The sequence below is a fragment of the Typopeltis vanoorti genome, chromosome 20, assembly GCF_054136105.1.
Source record: "Typopeltis vanoorti isolate ZY-2024b chromosome 20, IOZ_Tvanoo_1.0, whole genome shotgun sequence".
Lineage (NCBI taxonomy): Eukaryota > Metazoa > Arthropoda > Arachnida > Uropygi > Thelyphonidae > Typopeltis > Typopeltis vanoorti.
The window spans coordinates 56,231,831-56,252,407 of NC_143568.1; the positions used below are offsets into that span (position 1 = coordinate 56,231,831).

The following is a 20,577-nucleotide window of genomic DNA, read 5'->3' on the forward strand; positions in this document are numbered from 1 at the left end:
ACAGTGACAGGTTAGAACATGCTCTATAACCATCTTTTTGTCATCTCCCTTTCCAAACTCTGTTCCCAAGGGTTAGTTTCGTTTTTTTGTGTTGGATCTTGTGTGTGTGTGTGTGTGTGTGTGTGTATATATATATATATATATATATGTATGTATGTATATATGTATATTTATGCAAAAGTTCCAAAGCCTGTTTGGAATATCACAGCAGTTATTTCATACAATTCAGGACTAAGACAAGCATAGAAATAAAAGACAAAGAGAAATGCAGGTAGGAGTCATAATCAGTGATAACAGAAACTGGAAAAGCAAAATTGAATTGAAATCTAAATATATAGGATGTGACAGATAAATTGAGATATCTTAAAACATAATCTCTTAAGAGATAAGTCAAGAATTTTCAGATACTTAGTGAGTATGCAATCCAATTAATTAGATTGCATATACATACTCACTAAGCATCTGAAAATTCTTGACTTATCTCTTAAGAGATTCTGTTTTCAGATATATCTCAATTATATCTGAAAACATTGTTTTCAGATATACGTTTTCAGATAGATGGATAAATTGAGATATCTGATAACAGAATCTCTTAAGAGATTCTGTTTTCAGATATCTTAATTTATCCATCACATCCTATATATCTCATCTCCCTTTTACCCTCTTTTACCTTATGGTGTCGAGGTATTATTAATCTTCAGACCTCAAACCATTCACAGGATAAGGTGGTCAGCCCTACGCCCCGGTGTATCCTATATCCTGTAGTGTTGAGTTCTCAAGGCTGGTTTACCTACTTTGCAGGATGAAAACCTGCAGGATAAACTGAGGGAAAAACCCTACTGTACACGCCCAAGACCGGCTAACTTGGCTATGGCTGAGGAAGATCCTTCAGCTTCACATGTCACTGATGAGAATCGAACCTAGGACACTCCTTCCCCAGGCATATGGTTACATAGCACACAGCCACTAGGCTAACCGTGCTGACATACACAGGCTTTGGAACTTTGTATATTATTTTAATTTATAAATGATGGAAAGAAAGAGAATATAGTAGGTACAAAGCTCCTTATGATCCTTTTGTATTCCAATTAATAATACAGAAGCATGTTAATTCAGAAATCTTTCAATACAAATTCTTTTAGGCCTTCAAAAATATATTTTCTTTGAAAAATTTCAGTTAATTAAATAAACAAAAACCTAAGCATTTAGAAGTCCTATGGGCTTCTTTTTGTCTTGTTGATGTGTAGGGAAGTGGATGATGATTTTTTTTAGTTGTTTTTGAAATATCTTCCAAAAACAGACTAGGTTTTTGGAAGATATTCTTTACCTGAGTGTAAGCAAACATAGCTTACTCATGAAGTATCTTCATGACTATTTTACTATCAAGTATGATATACTTTGTAATCCAGCAGTAAAACTCAAGGTGATAGAACACAAGCATCAAACTATAGGCCTATTTGTGTATCAGGTGTTGTAGTTAAGTTATTGAAGAAGCTTCTGAGAACTAGGATCCAGAATTGGATTGACAACAATGGTATTATCTTTCAAGGACAGCCTGGATTTACAAAAAAAAGGTCATGTTTTAGTAATCTACTTACTTACTTATTACAATAAGGTGAATGCTTCCATGGACAGAGGAGAAGGATACACAGTAATATACTCAGATTTCGCAAAGGCTTTTGATAGATTACCGCATGATAAGTTGATAGTCAAACTAGAGTGGATGGGGTTGGATATTAGAATTGTGCATTGGATTGGAGACTGGCTATCTGATAGGTATCAACAAGTTGTGTATGGGGGAGCGATATCCAGGAAAAGAAAATTTACTAGTGGTGTTCCTCAGGGATCTGTTTTAGGGCCATTGCTGTTTAACTTCTATATTAATGATATTAGAGAAGATTTAGATGGAGATATTCAGTTGTTTGCAGATGATGCAAAGTTGGGACGAACCATGAAGAGTAGAGAAGATGTTGTGACCTTCCAAGAAGACTTGAATAAATTGAGTGATAGGGCACGGGGATGCGAGTTCAATGTTGCAAAATGTAAGGTTTTAAAATTTGGAAAACAAAAATGGGATGCAGAATTTATGCTTGGTGAGGATATATTGTCAGAGGTGGAGGAGATGGGAGATCTGGGGATGATGGTGGATAGGGATCTGAAATTTAGGAGACACATAGCCAAAATTGTGAAGACAACACAAATGCTTCTGGGAATGATGTGGAGTACACTGACTTGTGGAAATAGGGAGATTCTTGTTCCATTATATAAGGCTTTGATTAGGCCACACATGGACTATTGTGCCCAGATTTGGTCACCTGGTTTTTAGAAGAATGAAGAGATGTTGGAAATGGTCCACAGGTTACTGACTAAGGTAGTTTCTAACCTCTGGAATGTCGAGTATGAGGAAGGATTGAAAAGATGCAACTTGCAGAGTCTGGTGGACAGGGGTAAGGGGGGAGATATGATAGAGACCTACAAGTTATTGGGGAGTTGTTATAGGATCAGTGCTGGAGAGGTTCTACAGAAAATAGTGGGAGATCAGGGGAGAACCAGAGGTCATCCCTGGAAACTGTATAAAGAGGGTGTGAGTAGAGGAGTGAGAAGCAGGTTTTTTTCATGTAGAGTTGTGAATGATTGGAATGCCTTGCCTGAGAGTGTGGTGTCTGCAGAGAATTTGAGTGTGTTTAAGGCACAGTATGATGAGCTGTGTGTATGATAAAAGGACCTCCTAGATGAGTCTTTAACTCCATTGGGTTTGGGTAATAATAATAATAAAAACTTTCTACAATATTTAAATACCGTTGTTGTTAAATTATTAACAATACATAAAGAAGTAAAATTAAAGAAATTGTTTCATTAGATTTTTGATACATTAAGAAATTTAATGATGTAACAATATATATTATAAAGATATTGCAAATTATTTCTGACATATTTATATAAAAGATTTGGCATTATCATTGCAGGCACAGTCATAAATTAGTGTTACTTTTATGAATGCATCATCAGAATTTGTCTATTGCATAGATATAAAAATGTTTTGTGTTTTTAAAATGAAAAAATTAGGATTTTAGATGCTTATTCTTGATAGAAACACCCATTCAGAAAAGCAGTTCAACAAAAAGTGAGAGATTGACAGTGTAAGAGGAACAAGATGTTCAGTTAACACGAAGTCTTGTGGAGTAATCTTCTTTGCAAAAGTTGATTAAAAAAAAAAAAAATGGATCCATATCTTCCTGTTGAAATAGCGATATACTCTTGTCTGTCATCTTCATATAGCAGGATAATAATGCGAAGTTTAATATATTTCCTTAATCTGTTCTTAAATTTCCAGAGATTTGCACTTTCAGATCACAATAATCCTAACCACTTAACCAGCAAGTTATTATTATTATCATCCCAAGATCACATAGTCAAAGACTAATCTAGGAAGTCCTTTTGTCATACTCACACACACACACACACACACACACACACACATAGCTCATCATACCAAACCTTAAACACACCCAAATTCTCTGCAGACACCACACTCTCAGGCAAGACATTCTAATCATTTACAACTCTGCATGCAAAAAATAACTCCTTCTCACTCTCTTGCTCACACTCCCCTTATACAGCTTCTGCCATTTTCTGTAAAAACCTCTTCAACATTGATCCTATAACAACCCCTTACTAACTTGTAGGTTTCTATCATATCACCATCACCCCTCTTCTTCCTATCCATTAAACTCTGGCATGTTGAATATGAGGAAAGGTTGAGAAGATGCAATTCACAGAGATCAGAAACTACCTTAGTCACCTCCAGATCCTTTCCAACATCTCTTCGTCCTTTTGAAAACCAGGTGACCAAATCTGTACACAATAGTCCATTGTGTGGCCTAATCAAAGTCTTATACAATGGAACAAGAATTTCCTTACTTCTACAAGTCGGTGTCCTTTGCATCATACCCAGAATTCTTTGTGCCATGTTCACAATTTTGGCAATGTGTCCCCTGAATTTCAGATCCTTATTCTCTATCATCCCAAGGTCTCTTATTTACTCCACCTCCAACAATATATCCCCATCAAGCATAAATTCTACATCCCATCTTTATTTCCCAAAATTGAAAACATTACATTTTGCCGCATTGAATTTGCATATCCATTGCAACACGTTTTGGAATGACTAACTGAAATGAGAAAATTTCAGTTAAACAATATTAGTTTTCTTGAAATCAAAAGTTATAGCTCTTAATGCATTCATTTTGGTATTAAAAAAGAAAAAAAAAAGTATGTTTTGTTTCATATTGAAGTTCAGAGATTTTCCAAACACCTCATCCCAATTTCTTGACCAAACTCAATTCTATTTCTGAATGCATGCCTTTTTCTAGCTTGAACTCTTCTGACTGTTTTCCTAGCTAGACATAGCTATCTTGCTGTTTTCTTCATTAATGCACTGACACTGCCAAAGGGTTATTATTGAAGTCATTGATATTTGAATTTGATTTCTAATCATTCATGTAATCAAGTTTATTATACAACTGTTTATATGCTTCTCAGAGCATGAATTAACCCATTCTCTAATGTTTTTGTTAGAAATATATGGGGAGGGGGGTCTGGAAAGTTCTGAGAACAAAAATTATATTAAAGCAACTGATATAACCACAAGAAAGAACATACAAGAATAGAAGGATCATAAGTTATCCTCATAACTCAGAAACTAGTATGTACTTTCTTGTGGTTATATCATCAGTTGCTTTAATATAATTTTTGTTCTAGCCATTTATCAGAACTTTCCAGACCCCCCCCCCCCTTCGTATATGTACCATTTTATCTTACATTTATCTGCTTTATAAGTGTTACTGAATCATTATCGATAGTTATTCATTTCTTGACCAGAAATATCATTTATATTAAAACTGGATAGTTTTTCTTTTGCTTTCTTAATTTTTTTTTTTTTTTAATTTCCAGAGATATCTGTGATTTAGTACACCAATATGGAGGACAATTATATTTGGATGGAGCAAACATGAATGCTCAGGTTGGAATTTGTAGGCCTGGTGATTATGGATCAGATGTTTCCCATCTCAATCTTCACAAAACATTTTGTATTCCACATGGTGGTGGTGGTCCTGGAATGGGTCCAATTGGAGTGTAAGTTCATAACACATTTTAAAATGTGTTTTATGAAATATTCATAATAAAGATCCAATTGTGCTTTTAAGTATAGTGGATTCTCCTTTACATAATTTGGTTAACCAGCTCTTTGCATTTCTGAAATGCAATTATTTTCAACCAATTTTTATTATTATTAATGAAATTGTATTAAGCATAATATTCCCTTTGAATATTGCCATGTTGCATTGACATGGACCTATATCAGTATTCTACAAGCTGCAGTCCATTATATATATATATATATAATGTTCAGTCTGATTTTATAAAAATGAAAAAAAAAAAGCTGTTTCTATGGATAATAAATTGATACCATTAAAAAGATAAATTCTAATACGTGTGTTATTCCATGCAATGTATGTGATTCTCGATTATCCAGCTTTACACTTAACCTACCAGATATATTTATGCTGGGTAAGTAGGGAGTACAGTGCTATAGAAAATCTCGTGATTCAAGAATGTGGATAAAACAGTTGTTTCTGGCATGATACTTCAAATTTTCTGACTACTGTTATTAGAAAAAGAATAAAGAAGAGTCATTATTCAGTTGTAAAAGAAGAATTTTTATTATGAGTTATTATTACTATTATGTGACACCTCCAAGGAGTCCAAAGACTCATGGAGGGAGGGCACCTACTCTACAACTCTCCATCTCAACCACTCAATCCACTAATTACAGCAAACTGCATCATCTACACCAATGCCCTCTACTGCCCACCACTAGTATTTTCACAGACAATCACAAACATCCATCCCCACAGTGGGATTTGAACCCACAGCCTTTCTGCTGGAGAGCAGATACACTAACTACTCAGCCAACCAGACAATCATCTGCATGGCAAGTCGAGTACTTATAAGAGATGAATCGTGCCCTTCTCAGAGTGGAGAATCAGAGTTGAAATAATACTGATAGCTTGGAGAGTGCATGGTGAGTGTCTGTTTATAAGACAAGATATTTTGAGAGATGTTGCCATGGACCTGGGAATATAGATCGTAATGAGCAGAAAATATTTAGGCAAATTAGTTTGGCAAGTGATCATTACAGGGGACCTCAACTATAGTGATATAAACTAGGCAGAGCATACAGTAATAAAAGAACTGAATTCTTGGATTTCTTGAGGGACAGCTGTCTTAGCATGTGGTGGTAGGAGCATGTGGAAAAGAGTGAATTTGGTTATAGCATCAGAGGGTCTGTTTGTGAACAAGATATACTTTTCTCAGTTGGTGAGAGTGACCGTGTACTCCTGACTTAGAGGATGAATAGGCTTATAGAAGTATCAAAGCAGAAAGAATTTCTTCGGAATTATAACACAAGAGAAAACTAGTGTGGCAATCCAAAAGAGTGTTTTTGCTCATTGGGAATGATTTAAGAGAAAAAAATGGGCTAACTTCCTGGATGAAGATGAGATGCAGGTGACCAATTCAGATGACATAGTTCAGTTATTTTAGTGATTGATCATTTTATCAGAGATGTTCAATCCTGGTAGAGAAGAATTTATTCCTATTTATTATTATTATTATTATTTGACACATCCAGAGAGTCTAAGAATTCATAGAGTTCTTAGACTCTCTTATAGAGGAGGGTATCTCTATAACTTCATCTTCTCCATTCAGTCACCAACTTACCACAACTGCACCAATGCCATCTATTGCCGACCACCACTGGTATTTCCATAGACAACCACAAACATCCATGCCCAGGGCAGGATTCAAACCCACAGCCTTTTGGCTGGAGAGTGGATAGTGTATTATTTATTTATTTGTTTTATTTATTTCTCATATAATGGTGAAATACAATGAGAAACATAACACACCAATGTAACAGATGTATGACAATTAAGTCACATAAACAAAAGTTTTACAAAGCAATTTTTCAAGTCAGTTTATAGCTTCCATCATAACATTATGCCCTCAAAAGTATATATCGGACAGTCCAGTAAAATATGGTCAAGAGTTTGAGAGTGATAACTACAGTCACAAGCAGGAGAGGTCCATTTATATAGATGTTTACATCTACTATGACCAATGCTGTTTAAGGTTGTCCTAAGATGACATGGTGGTCCAAATCCAGGTAGTTTAGATGTAGGTTCCAATATAGCTAATCTGGGATTGTTATAGTGTTGGAGCCATTCATTTTTCCATATATTCAGTCAAGTTGAAAGATTCACCTATTAATTCCTTTGCAGTTCTCCAACTAAATTTCTTGATTTTAGTCTGCTTGTAGGAGGAGTTTGTATGTCTTCGTGGATAGGTAGGTTAACATTGTTGGTTAAATTTGTCCATAATTTAGCAAGAGCTACTTTTCTGCTAGGTGTGATGTTGTTGATGAGAGGGAGCCAATAATTTGGTGTAGATTTTTTAGTTCCTGTTATTATTTTCATTGTTTAATTAAGTTGGATGTCCACCTTAGTATGAGCACTGTTGAGCCATACTGGGGAGCAGTACTCCACAGTTGAATAAACCAAGGCCAAGTCGAACCAGACAGCTTCTGAATTATGTTATTATGAGTTTTTATTTTCTGAGCTACTTTCACTAGGTGCTCTTTGAAGATGAATGTTCTATCTAGGATAACACCTAAATATTTAGGTCTACTATTAAACTTTAATTGTACACCTAAAGTTTGCATCTGAAGTTTTCAGGACTGGAGCAACTCGTATATAGATGCTAATGACTTCACATCACTTGCCTTAGTATATGAAGTCATTAGCTTCTATATAGTCCTGAAAATACTTCTGGTGCAAACTTTGTTTGCTTACACTTGGATAAAGGATTAAACCAAATATCTAATTTCTTGGTATCTTTAATTTATAGTATAACCAAGTGAAAAACTTCCAACAGCTATTTGGATACTTTCTGAGAATATGCTGTTGTTGTTACTTGTTATTAGTTTAAAACTCTCAATATCTTTTTTTTTACGTAGGTTGCAATTCCATATTTAGAATGTTAACTGAAGCAATTAATCTGAATCCTTGAATTTTTTCCTCTAGACTAAAATTGTTCAGCATTTTCAGTGTGTGTTTCTTGAATAACTAGAACATCCACTCAGTGGGTCAATAGCATTTAAGATAGAAATTTGCTTTGCTCTACTCAGACATCAAATATTGAGTTGGCATATCTGAAATGAGCATCACAGTGATAAACAAATTGCATAAGATTAAGCTTGAAATTAAGTATTGGCAGTCTAGTCAATGTAGGAACAGAAGAGAGGAAGTTGTTCTTTGCTAATTCCGCATAGGTCAGAGTCATTCTTAGATGTTCTTATTTACTGAGGATTGATGATCCACCTATGTGTGAGAAATACAACACATCTCAATTTGTCATATTCTGGTGGAATGGCATTTTTACATATCTGTCCAAGCCCTATACTCTCGGGCAGATGTTATCAGGCCCAGACAAATTGCTTGATGTTTTTAAATTTTTATAAAGAATTAATTTATTCCAACATATTTCATTATAAATTTGTTTATATATAGATACTGCTGTAATAAATGTTGGTTGCTGTGCCCTTGTAAACTAAAGTTATCTTCTCTATTTAATAAACACCTTTTATTTATTTATTTATCATTTAAATATACATATATCTTTATCTCTTATCATATATATATATTTCTTTAACTTAATATTCTTTTTGTATTTTCTTTCTTATTCTACCTTAGTATTCTTTCTTATGCCTGGGATCTTCAGATATTTATTTGATTAAAGACTGTGCCTCTGAAATTCCTCTATAGGCAAAAGAAAGTTTTTATACCCTAGTAGATCAAATAATCATTAATATCCTATTTTTGCCAAGGTTTTGCAGTCATGGCAAAATTTACTCTTAAATCACTACTAATCATTTGATCACAAGATCAAATAATCATTAATATCCTATTTTTGCCAAGGTTTTGCAGTCATGGCAAAATTTACTCTTAAATCACTACTAATCATTTGGGTTTCTGCTATCAGGTCCGAATAGTGTTTTTTAGATCAGTGCATTGCAAAAGATTGAATTGGACAACTATTTTTATCAACAATAACAATAAGTTTAATTTCTAGTTTAATTATACATATCACATGAAATCACAAGATTCATTTATGAGCAGTAATTCTTAGTCTTTCTCAATCACTCAACTTGGTTTCTATTAAATTCTCTCGCACTTACTTAGTTAGACTGTCAACAAGCCTAATTTATTATACAACTGTCAGGAAGTTATACACATAACATGAATTCGTTAGGTGCGCTTGACATTCCTAATTTAGCATCAATCAAAATACAACATACATGTATAAAAATTATCTCTCAGAAACTCATTCCTTTCAAACACTTAATCATAATCTAGGCAATTATTTTTTTATACAATCCACCTCATTGAGTTTCAAACATTCCAATGATATGATAGCAGGAACATACTCTATCATAAAATTCAATCATAAGTACACATATAATTAAAGAAATTTCAATAGCTCAATATTTTCTCCAAGGGAAATTAACTGTGCTCATGCTTCACTCATTTGCGATTACACATTTATGAGAAATATTAACACTCTAAATACTATCTCCTTAAACTAGACAATTTAGCAGTTTGATAGAGAATTCTTTCTTAATTCACAAACAATAAATGAATGTATAGACTCACATGGGTCTCTTCCTACTTGCATGTGTAATTCAATCATAAGTACACCTATAATTCATTAAAGAAATTTCAATAGCTCATCAATATTTTCCCCAAGGGAAATTAACTGTGCTCATGCTTCACTCATTAGCAATTACACACATTTATTCTAAATACTATCTCCTTAAACTAGACAATTTAACAGTTCGATAGGGAATTCTTTCTTAATTCACAAATAATTAATGAATATATAGACTCACATGGGTCTCTTCTTATCTTGTATGTGTTTTCCATCCTTCTTTTCTTATTCCAGCACTTGAGTGGGGTTTCTCTCCTCCATTCTGTGTTTTGGAATTCTCCTCGAAGCGACACAGGGCGCTGATGAATAGTCGCGGCAGCAGGTGGGATACAGGGCTGGCAGTTCCAGCGTCTTGAACTGCCCACCAAAGGATTTCTGCATAGGTCAGACCGCACTTACTCGACTTCAGGACCTTTACGGCAAGATTTCTCCTTAACTATCGCCTCTGGATATCCCCAGCTGTGACTGGAACAACATTGGTGGACGGGTCTCTCTGCCTTCCCCACCGTAGCTTACGGCACCTCGGATCCTCGATCTCTCATGGATGAATCACTCAGAATGAAGAAAAGGAAGCCCTTCTCATCTCCGAACCAAACCTTTTAAACACCAGAGTCCCTGCACCTTGGACTAAGTTTTTGGGACCTCTAACATCCCTGTACGAGTCTTGCTAATAGTTTTTAGAACCCTGGATAATGCTTCTTGAACATCAGCCGACAATCTTACTTTCCCCTTTTACCACCTCAATCCTGCTTACAGGCTCTCCTTTTTGATTCATGCCATGCCCTTTCAATATCTGCCCTTGAAGGTCACCTGTGACGGGTCTTGCTTCACAATTTTCAAAAGGCATGCCGAATTTCAGGTAATGCTCTTGGTTTCAATACTTCTACTACCCTTCTTAAACAATGAGCGAGTTAATTCCCTTTGGGCTTATTTTGCTCTTTATACAGATAGCTTTATATAGATAAATAAAATATACATTTGTACAAGAAAATTCAGGTGAACTCCTACTGTAAAAAAGTCGATGTTTTTGATAATTTATTTTTGCAACATCGAATTTTTACACTGCATTGTAGATACTAAACCTTGTACATACATTTTATTTACTCATTTATCTTCTTATAATTATTTATTCATACTTGTATAGGATTATTTATTAATAATAGATAACTACTTAATATCTTTAATACACAGAACTTCACACTTTGTACATACATTTTATCTTATTCAATAATTTATCTCCTTATAAGTATTTGTTTATTTATTTATTAATACCCTGTGTACTGCTCTAATCTGTGTTCTGGCACAATATGTGCTTTATCGTACATACTGTGGTTTCATGGTGCAAAGTTAATGTTTATGGGATGGAGCTCTGTACATCTGTTAATATGCTAAGTATTTGAATATTGAAAGAATGAAATAAATTCTTCTTGCTTTTTTGGGAAGGAGCCCTAGAAGGGAAGTTTGACGTCATCTTCACTGTAGATTATTTGGCGTTACCCAGGGTGCACCATGTGGAGTCAGTCTGTTATACCCCATTTATTCCTAAGAAGCATAAGGAGTGGTGAAGTGTTAGAAATTAAGCAAGAGGCTCTATTCCAAATAATTTGTATGCTAAATGTCAGTAAGTCAGAGGGGGCAAGATAGAATTTCATGCCTTTTAAAGGAAATATGCTGCACTACTGATTATGCTATCAATCTAGCTATTTAATGAAACTCTTTCAACAGAGTGGAAGGAGAATAAGATAGTTGATTTGCATAAAGATGGCAGTGGAATGGAGGTATCAAACCAAAGGCCTCTTTTTATTTCTTCTGTTAAGATTTTTGAGAAATTGGTAAGAACTTGTACGCACAATTGTGCAGAGAAGGGCATATATATATTTATTGCAGTCAAGCATTTGATTTGTTAAGGGACACTCTTGTTTGAGTAATCTGGTTACTTTTTAGAATAGAGTAAAAGAGCAAGATGAGGGTAAGGCATATACTGCCTTTTTTTAACATTTGACCTCATAATCCATTAGGATGTCCTTACAATTTTAACAGTGTGACCCCTAAACTTCAAGTCTCTGTCTACCATCACCCCCAGATATTTCATCTTCTCCACCTCCTTCAAAATTTTCCATTAATTGTACATTCTGCATCTCAGATTTGGTCCCCAGGATTTGAAGGGGATAAATTAACTGTGGAAAGGGTACAGAGGCGGATAACTGTCTTTGTTATCTGCCTCTAACAGGACTGTACAATGTTATTATGAGGATCGGCTGAGGGAATGTGAACTGCAGAGTTTGGTGGATAGAAGGAGAAGTGATATGATTGAGACTTTTAAACTGTTGAGAGGTGGTTACAGGGTTGACACTGGGGAGCTCTTTCGCTTGTTTGAACAGTGGGAAGGAGTGATGACAAGGGGCCATCCCTGGAAGTTACGAAAGGAAGCTGTGAGCAAGAGGGTGAGGAGTAGTTTCTTTGCATGGATGGTGGTTGAACCGTGGAATGCATTGCCTGATAGAGTGGTGAGCGCGAGAATGGTCAATGAGTTTAAGGAGTGGTATGATAGACTTTGTGTTTCCTAGGAGGGACCTCCCACGTTGAGTCTTCATAGACTTGTGTTTCCTAGGAAGGACCTCCCGCAATGAGTCTTTTTGACTCCTTACTCCTTGGAGGCCTAAATAATAATAATAATATCTCAACCTTGCCTACCAAATTTCAAGACTTTGCACTTTGCAACATTAATCTGATAGTTTCACTCATTTGCCTATCCACATAGTCTATTCACATAGTCTATCCTGCAAGGTAGCAATGTCGGCTCTACTTCTCATTGCTCTTCCTAACTTTACATCATTGGCAAACAGCTGCACATCTCCTGTTAAGCCAGTCCTAATGCCATTAACATACAAGTTAAATACTAATTATCCCAAAAGAGATCCCTGGGGCACTCCACTTGTGACCCTCCTCTTTTGGGATACCACTCCATTACATAACCTGCTGATACCTGTCTGACAGCCAATCAGCCTTCTAACTCACTAGTTTGTTATCTAATCCCATTTCTTTCAGTTTAGATACTGAGTGGTCATTCTTAATGGAACAGTGAATCGGCATAATTGTGTTTACTGGGCTCAAGAAAATCTGGGCGTTCATATGGACAAGGCAGTTAATTTACTTGGGCTCAATGTCTGATGTAGATTGTCATCTATGGGGTTAATAGGACCATTCTTCTTTGAAGGTACTGTTACTGGTCAAGTGTACCTAGACATGCTACACACATCCATTTTACCTACCATTCATGCACTTTATGGGAGTGATCAATTTCTCTTCCAACAAGATGGCATACCACCAACCACACTAACCACTGAGACGTGAGAGCTTACCTTAATGAGAGTTTGCAGGGACGATGGATAGGACGAAGAGGTGCAATTGAGTTTCCCCCTCTCCCTATGTTCTCCTGATTTAACACCCTTAGACTTCTACCTATGGAGGACTCTAAAGGATGTAGTGTATCGTAAAAAACCAACTACACTGGTGGCCCCATTCGGAAAGAAATTGAAACGGCATGTGCAGCAATCCCACTGGACATAAAGGTCGAAACGTCGAATGTAGATTTTAGTTATATTAAACTAAAGTTTTTATTCAAACACGGTAGTTGTCTCCATAATTTTCAAAAATGCATTCGGATCACTGTGTAAGCCTAAAAGAAAGGATTCAGATCATCCATGGAAATGATACCCACAAGCACTGCAATTGCTATGGTAAGCTAAAGATTCGTATTTCTCTCTTGATCAATCGGCTGGCCTTTTTAAAAAGATGCAGAGACAATAACCATATTCCGATCTGCATCAGGCTAAAAAAGAAATTTACGTCTGCTAAGGCACTCCGTATCTATGACCACACAAAAAAGCAATGCTTAGAGAACAGATTCAAACAGCCTGCCAAAACCTAGCTACAACACAAAATCTGGTTTCTAAATTATAATCCAAACTATCAAACTATGTTAATCCAGACATTCTACAAACACTTGAAAGAATTACTGACAATTCTACCAAACATACCCTGGAAAAGAATAAAGAAAAACTCAAGAAAAAATTCCACAGTTTGAAACAACGGCAAAATATGGCGGCCAATCACAGGAATCCATCCAATGAAGGACTTCCTCCCCAATAAACACCAACAATGAACAACAAACAAGGGAGACAAGGAGCGACCAACCACCGACAAGCAAGGACCATATGATTAACCTATCAAGCCACACCCTGAACAACGGCGAACTTACGCTACTGAATAAAGGACTGAACTACGCAATAGCACCTAAAAAGGTAAACAAATTGGATTTTATCTACCACATTGAAAGAGGCATCAGATCGCTACCTAACAATATAGCAGATAAAATACGACTAGAAACCAGTAATGTCCTGAATACTAAGAAAACCATACAGAACAACCTGACAAAAACAGAATTAGCAGCAATTAAATCATTAAAAGCCAAACAAAACATAATAATAACGAAAGCGGATAAAGGCAATGCCACTGTTGTCCTTGACAGGTCAACATACATACCTCAAATGAATCAACAGCCGATAACAACACATATAAATAATTTTGTTGGGTAAATTATAACCCAACAAAAAGGATAAAGGATAAAACAGAAAAACTACTCAAGTCCGTCACTTCTTCGCCACCAGACATGGTTAAAAAAACTCAACCTCACTACGTCCCCCCCCCCCAGATTATATGGGGTTCCGAAAATACACAAACAAAATGTGCCCCTTCGACCAATCGTGGAAGGAATAGACAGTCCCAATTACCACCTAGCCAAGAAATTAGCGGCAACACTCAAGGTAGGTCATTCCCCCTCCTACATAAAAAACACACAACACTTTATAAACAAAATTAAAAACATAACACTCGACAAAGACGACTTATTAGTCGGTTTCAATTTCTGCCCTTTTCACTAATGGTCCCTATCAATGACACAATTCTCCTACTACAGAACAAATTTCTGCCCGACATTACGGCCCTCTTTGCCCACGTACTAAAGTCCGGTTACTTCGTGTGGCAAAACAAATTCTACCTACAAAAAGAAGGTACAGCCATGGGCTCACCACTATCCCCCCCCCCCAATTGCAAACTTCTACATGGAAACCTTTGAGCAATGGGCTCTTGATTCCGCCACGCTGACCGACAGTCTGGCTTAGATACGTTGACGACGTGTTCGTGATCTGGCCACACGGGCAACAAACGCTAAACACGTTCCTCAGCCACCTGAACAAACAACACGAACGCATACAATTTACCATCGAAATCGAAAACCAAAATTCGCTCCCATTCCTAGACACACTAGTCACACGTCTTCCTTCAGGCATTCTATCCTTCACGGTCTACCAAAAACCGACACACACTGGCCAATACATACATGCTAATTCATACCACCACCGCCACCCATCACAAAAATATGGAGTCATTTACACCCTTAAAAACAGAGCCACAACTATTTGCTCTAACCAGCAAGCCCTGAAACAAGAACTAAAAATCATTAGTGACACATTCATAAATAATGGCTATAACAAAAATACTGTTAATAAAATACTATAAAACTACAACAAAAACGAATCTAGATTACAATAAAACCATAGCCATCCCATACATTAAAGGGTTATCAGAAAAAATCAACAGAATCCTACAACATTATAACCATATTCAACTCCTCTAAGGATCCTCTCCTCCCATTAGCACATCCTGGAGTCTATTGCATCCGCTGCACCTGTAACTTACCGTACATTGGTGAAACAGGACGGACAATCCCTATACACAAGAAAGAACACATTAAATATAACCATTATGGTGAAGCAGGCCTCTCAGACCACGCACTCAAAACCTTGCACCAAATCAACTGGAAAAGCACCTGCTCCTTACACTGCACAAAAACCTGGTACGAAAGGAAATTTAAGGAATCCTGCGAAATCCTGATAAACCACTCAAATATCAACAACAAAGATGGTATGAAAATTCCAAGGATCTGGATAGCACACATTCAGCCTACCTAATATGAAAGATCCAGCATAAGTCAGGATTCTAGCCAATCCTTAGCTAGTATTAGAAACCATTCCATACCAACTGGCTGGAATGATGTTAATATATGTATATAGTAGACAACACTAATAATAGGACTCTAGCATTGATGTATAATTTTATTTTATTTATTTTATTTTATTTTATTTTATTTTATTTTTCTCACCAGAGGTCAGGCCAACAATTGTTGTAGCGGTTGTCAGTGTCTTTAACAAACCAGTTTGATTGTAGTATAGCTTGTTTCCTGTGTATAGTTGTATGCTCCAAAAGATGACCTTGACATAAAGGTCGAAATGTCAAATGTAGATTTTAGTTATATTAAAGTAAAGTTTTTATTCAAACACGGTAGTTGTCTCCATAATTTTCAAAAATCCACTGGGCACTTTGGTCAATGTTGCCAAAGCAGTAGTTTGGCATAATAACAACTGTCTGGACACTAATAGTAACCACTTTGAGAACAGAGTGTAATTTAGAAGTCAAAGGTCACTTGTATGCATCCCTTGATGTCAGCATAAATTTAGTACAATTTTTATACAGGTTTTTCTTTTGCTGAAGTGTGTATACATTTTTTTTGACGGACTCTGTTTATATAAACATGGAAGAGTTTCCCGTATCCTGTAAGCATCTGGAGAGATTGTTCTCTGGGCAAGTTAATGTTAAGGCAGGGAACCTGCCTTAACCTTAACTCCACAGAAGGTATAATAATAATATGAAGCTTAATATGAGCTTTTATTTTTATAGTGTCTTTTTTTATATGTTCATGTTTGTCTTATTTTTCTCCGATGGTCCATTTTGTCCAACGTAGTAATGCCATATGTAGCATTTGTTGTATTACTCCAGATTTTTTTTTAAGAGGTAGATGATAGTCTTGGAGAACTCAGAATGAATGATCTGGGAATGAAAGTAATAGTGAAGCCATCTTTTCTGTTAATTTTCAAGAGTTGCGCTATTCTGCCTGTATCCTTTATTTATGCAAGAATTTAGAAATATACCTTTATGACTTGTTTTTTTAGTTATTTTTATTTTTGGCTCCTGTCTTTATCTTTTGTACTGATCATCTCAGATTGTAACCAGCCATTGTCATTTTTATGGTGGTATGCCATGTCCATTCTTTAATAGCATTTGATAATTGTACCATATCTGATAAATATAAAATCCTCCTCAGCTGAGTCTCAGACATTCATTGCAAGAATGCCACTTTAACCTACACCTAGTTTTATGGTGTCGTATATTGCTTTAATTCAATTTACAAGACTATTTCTTGAAAATGTATTTATGAGTAATTCATAAAATTATGTATCCTGTAAATGAGTTGTTTATATTAACTGCTTTATTTTTCTTCCGTGCTATTGTAGGAAGGCACATCTTGCTCCTTTCCTGCCTTCCCATCCTATAGTAAATCCATTAGCAGGACTTGGTAAGAAAGCCCAATCATTTGGTGTTGTCAGTGCTGCTCCATGGGGTTCTTCAGCAATTCTTCCAATTTCTTGGGCATATATAAAAATGATGGGTCCTAAGGGATTACGGCATGCTACTGAAGTAGCTATTCTGAATGCAAATTACATGAGTAAGAGACTTGAAAATCACTATAGGGTGCTTTTTAAAGGAAAACATGGTAATTTTTAATTTTTCTTTTTTTTCTAATAAATTATTTTAATTATTAAAAAAATTTAATTTGATTTTTACTGTATGTAGCAATTCCCCTCTCCCACTTCCTATCTATAAAGGCTGAAAACCTATAGTACACAAGGAAGAGACTGCATTTCAACATATTCTCCTTGGATTTGCATATATCTGTTATTACTATTATTATGGGCAACTCCAGGGAGTCCTTGGACTCATTGAGGGAGGCCCTAAACATCATGTCCACACAACTATTTGACATTCTCACAGTATCTATCATACCTTGCCTAGAACTCGCTCACTGTCATAGCATCCACAACAGACTCTGGCAGCTTATTCCACTCATTAGTGGAATAAGCTGCCAGTGGCATCCACTCATAATAAGCATCCACTCAAGGGTGTTAGAACCCAGCTCTAACACCCTTGCTACCCACACTCTTTCCCAGCTTCCATAGATGTCCCCATAGTTCTCCCGCCACCAGTCCCGATCTCAAAAATATCCTCTGAATTAACCCTATAGAAACCTTTTAGCAATTTGAATGTCTCAATCATATCTCCCCTTTTCTGCCTATCAACCAATTTCTGCAACCCACAAATCTTCAACCTGTTCTCATAAGGTTCATTCCATAGACCTGCTATCATCTTGGTCACTCGCCTCTGGATCCTCTCCCACTCCTTCCCATCAAGAATAAACCTAGGTGACCAAATCTGGGCACAGTAGTCTAGATGGGGTCTTATCAAGGCTTGATACAGAGGAACAATAACTTGTTTGTCTCTGCTTGTTAAAGTATTTTTCAGCAACCAAGTGATTTGATGAGCTGATTAAGCCATTTTTGCGATGTGCTCCCTAAACTTCAACTCCCTATCCACCAACACTACCAAATCCCTGGTCTCATCAATCTCTGGAGTGCGGTTCCACCAATGTGGTATACTGCTGCTTATCTTTTCACCCCAAAATGCATAACCTTGCATTTTGTCACATTAAATTGACATCCATTCTCCTTATCCCAGACCTCCAGTCTATCCAAATCATCCTGAAAGATTTTGACTTCTTCTGCATTCACTATTGCCCTACCCAACTTTGCATCATCAGCAAAAAAATGAACTGTTCCTCTTAGATCCTTCCCTATATCGTTAATGAACAAATTAAACAGCAGTGGTCCAAGAACAGAACCCTGTGGCACACCTCTAGTCACAAGCCGTCTTTTGGACTCTACTCCTGAATAAACCACTCTCTGATATCTCTCCATCAACTACCCACCTATCCATCTCACCAACACTATATCCATTCCCATATGTTGCAGTTTACGGATTTAGAATTCCATGTGGTATCCTGTCAAAGGCCTTAGCCAGATCTAGCAGTATCACTGTAAACCCTTATCCAGTTCAGCCGTCACTGTGTTATAAAACTTGAGCAAGTTACTGAGGCATGATCTACCCTTCACAAAGCCATGCTGTCCCCCGTACAGTATATCATTTTCATCAATCCATTCCTGTATTTTTCCCTTGACTACTTTCTCCAAGACCTTGACAATGACTCCTGATATGCTGATCAGTCAGTATTTATTGATGTTGTTCCTTGATCCCAGCAGCAGGGAAGATTTCATCTTTGTATGTGCAGCAGAATTCACCGTGACATACATAACAAATGCATGCTACTTTTACAACACAGTTGTGATTTGAAATTGATATCAGGATTTAATTATTCTTGTAATGGTACTTAATTTACTTTTTATGTCTTGTATTTACTACTTTAATCTTTCTAAAACTCAATGTGTGAGTGTCATCAATATGATTGCGCATTAATAGTATTAATTTTATAATACTCAAAAGCCAATTTGAATACACTGCTTGGAAAAAAGTCAATGGACAAAATGCACTGTGCCATATAAAGTGTCATGTGTTTTAGCCAGTATAAATTGAAGGAATATGATGCTCCTAAGTCAGTGCAACTGTGTCATGGTGAAATGGCTGCAAGAAAGGAACTGCCAGTGTTTGAAAGAGGCATTGTAATAGGATGCCATGCTTGCAGGCCTATCTGTTTGGCAAATTTTTGGCAACTTGGGCCATCCTGGGTGAACAATCAGTGATACCATACTGAAATGTAAACGCAGGGAGTCAAATAAAAGTACCTGCAGTGGATGACTCGCTACACTCACCGAACGTGACTGTAGTGTGCTGAGAAGGATAATATGCAAAAATTGCCATTCATTGTATGACATGTTGAATGCAGTATTCTTGGCATCAACAGGAACATGAATCTATACAAAAATATTCAGAACCAATGCTCACAACATGGGTTTCCAGTGGTAGGACTGCAATATGCAAGCCCCACATTACCTGAACTAACTTGCAGCTTCATCTTCAGTGGTGCAAGGAGCACGTACAGAGATATGGAAGCTTGAAAAGCTGTGTTATGGAGTGATGAATCACGCTACACCTTCTCCTGAGCAGGTGGATGGATCAACGAGGGTGATCTGAAAAGTTCTCATGCTCGACCATATATGGCAATTATCAGCAAGATTTTTTTTTTCTAAGTTGCTACATTTGTCATAAGCATCCATGTGAAATTGCAAGTCATTCTATCAAGTAGTTTGTTTTATACAGCTGTCTGAAGCAAAAGCATTGTCTGTATCCCTTGAAATGGATAAAATTGAATATTGTGTGATGATAAAATTCTTTGTAAAAGAAGGTTCGATGCCAAAAGATATTCATTCAAAGTTCATAAAAGTTTATGGGCACTCTTCTCCTTTGTTTTTGACAATTAAGAAATGGGCTGCCAAGTTTAAACATGGCCGTACCAGTCTTGAAGATGATCCATGTTAAGGGCATCCAAATGTAACTTCTGCTAGGTGTAACAAAAGTGTAACACCACCAGAGATCATTAAGTGCACAATATGGTATTGGATGACTGGTGAGTCAAAGTGTGTGAAATTGCTGAGACTATAGGCATTTCCAAAGAACATGTAGGATATATTTTGCATGCAGAATTGCAAATGAAAAAGTTTTGTGCAAGATGGGTGCAGTGCTTGCTCACAGTAGATCAAAAATGCACTAGCATGAAAATCT

At 36.4% G+C, this 20,577-nt stretch overlaps 1 protein-coding gene across 1 annotated transcript in view; it reads left to right on the forward strand.

Moving 5' to 3' along the window:
• Positions 1-20,577, forward strand: part of LOC150095455 (glycine dehydrogenase (decarboxylating), mitochondrial) — a 649,342-nt gene that overhangs the window by 480,837 nt on the left and 147,928 nt on the right. The window contains exons 19-20 of the mRNA XM_090410555.1: positions 4,954-5,136; positions 17,241-17,500. Of these exons, the coding sequence (XP_090266681.1) occupies positions 4,954-5,136; positions 17,241-17,500 (443 nt within the window). The remainder of the gene's footprint in view (positions 1-4,953; positions 5,137-17,240; positions 17,501-20,577) is intronic.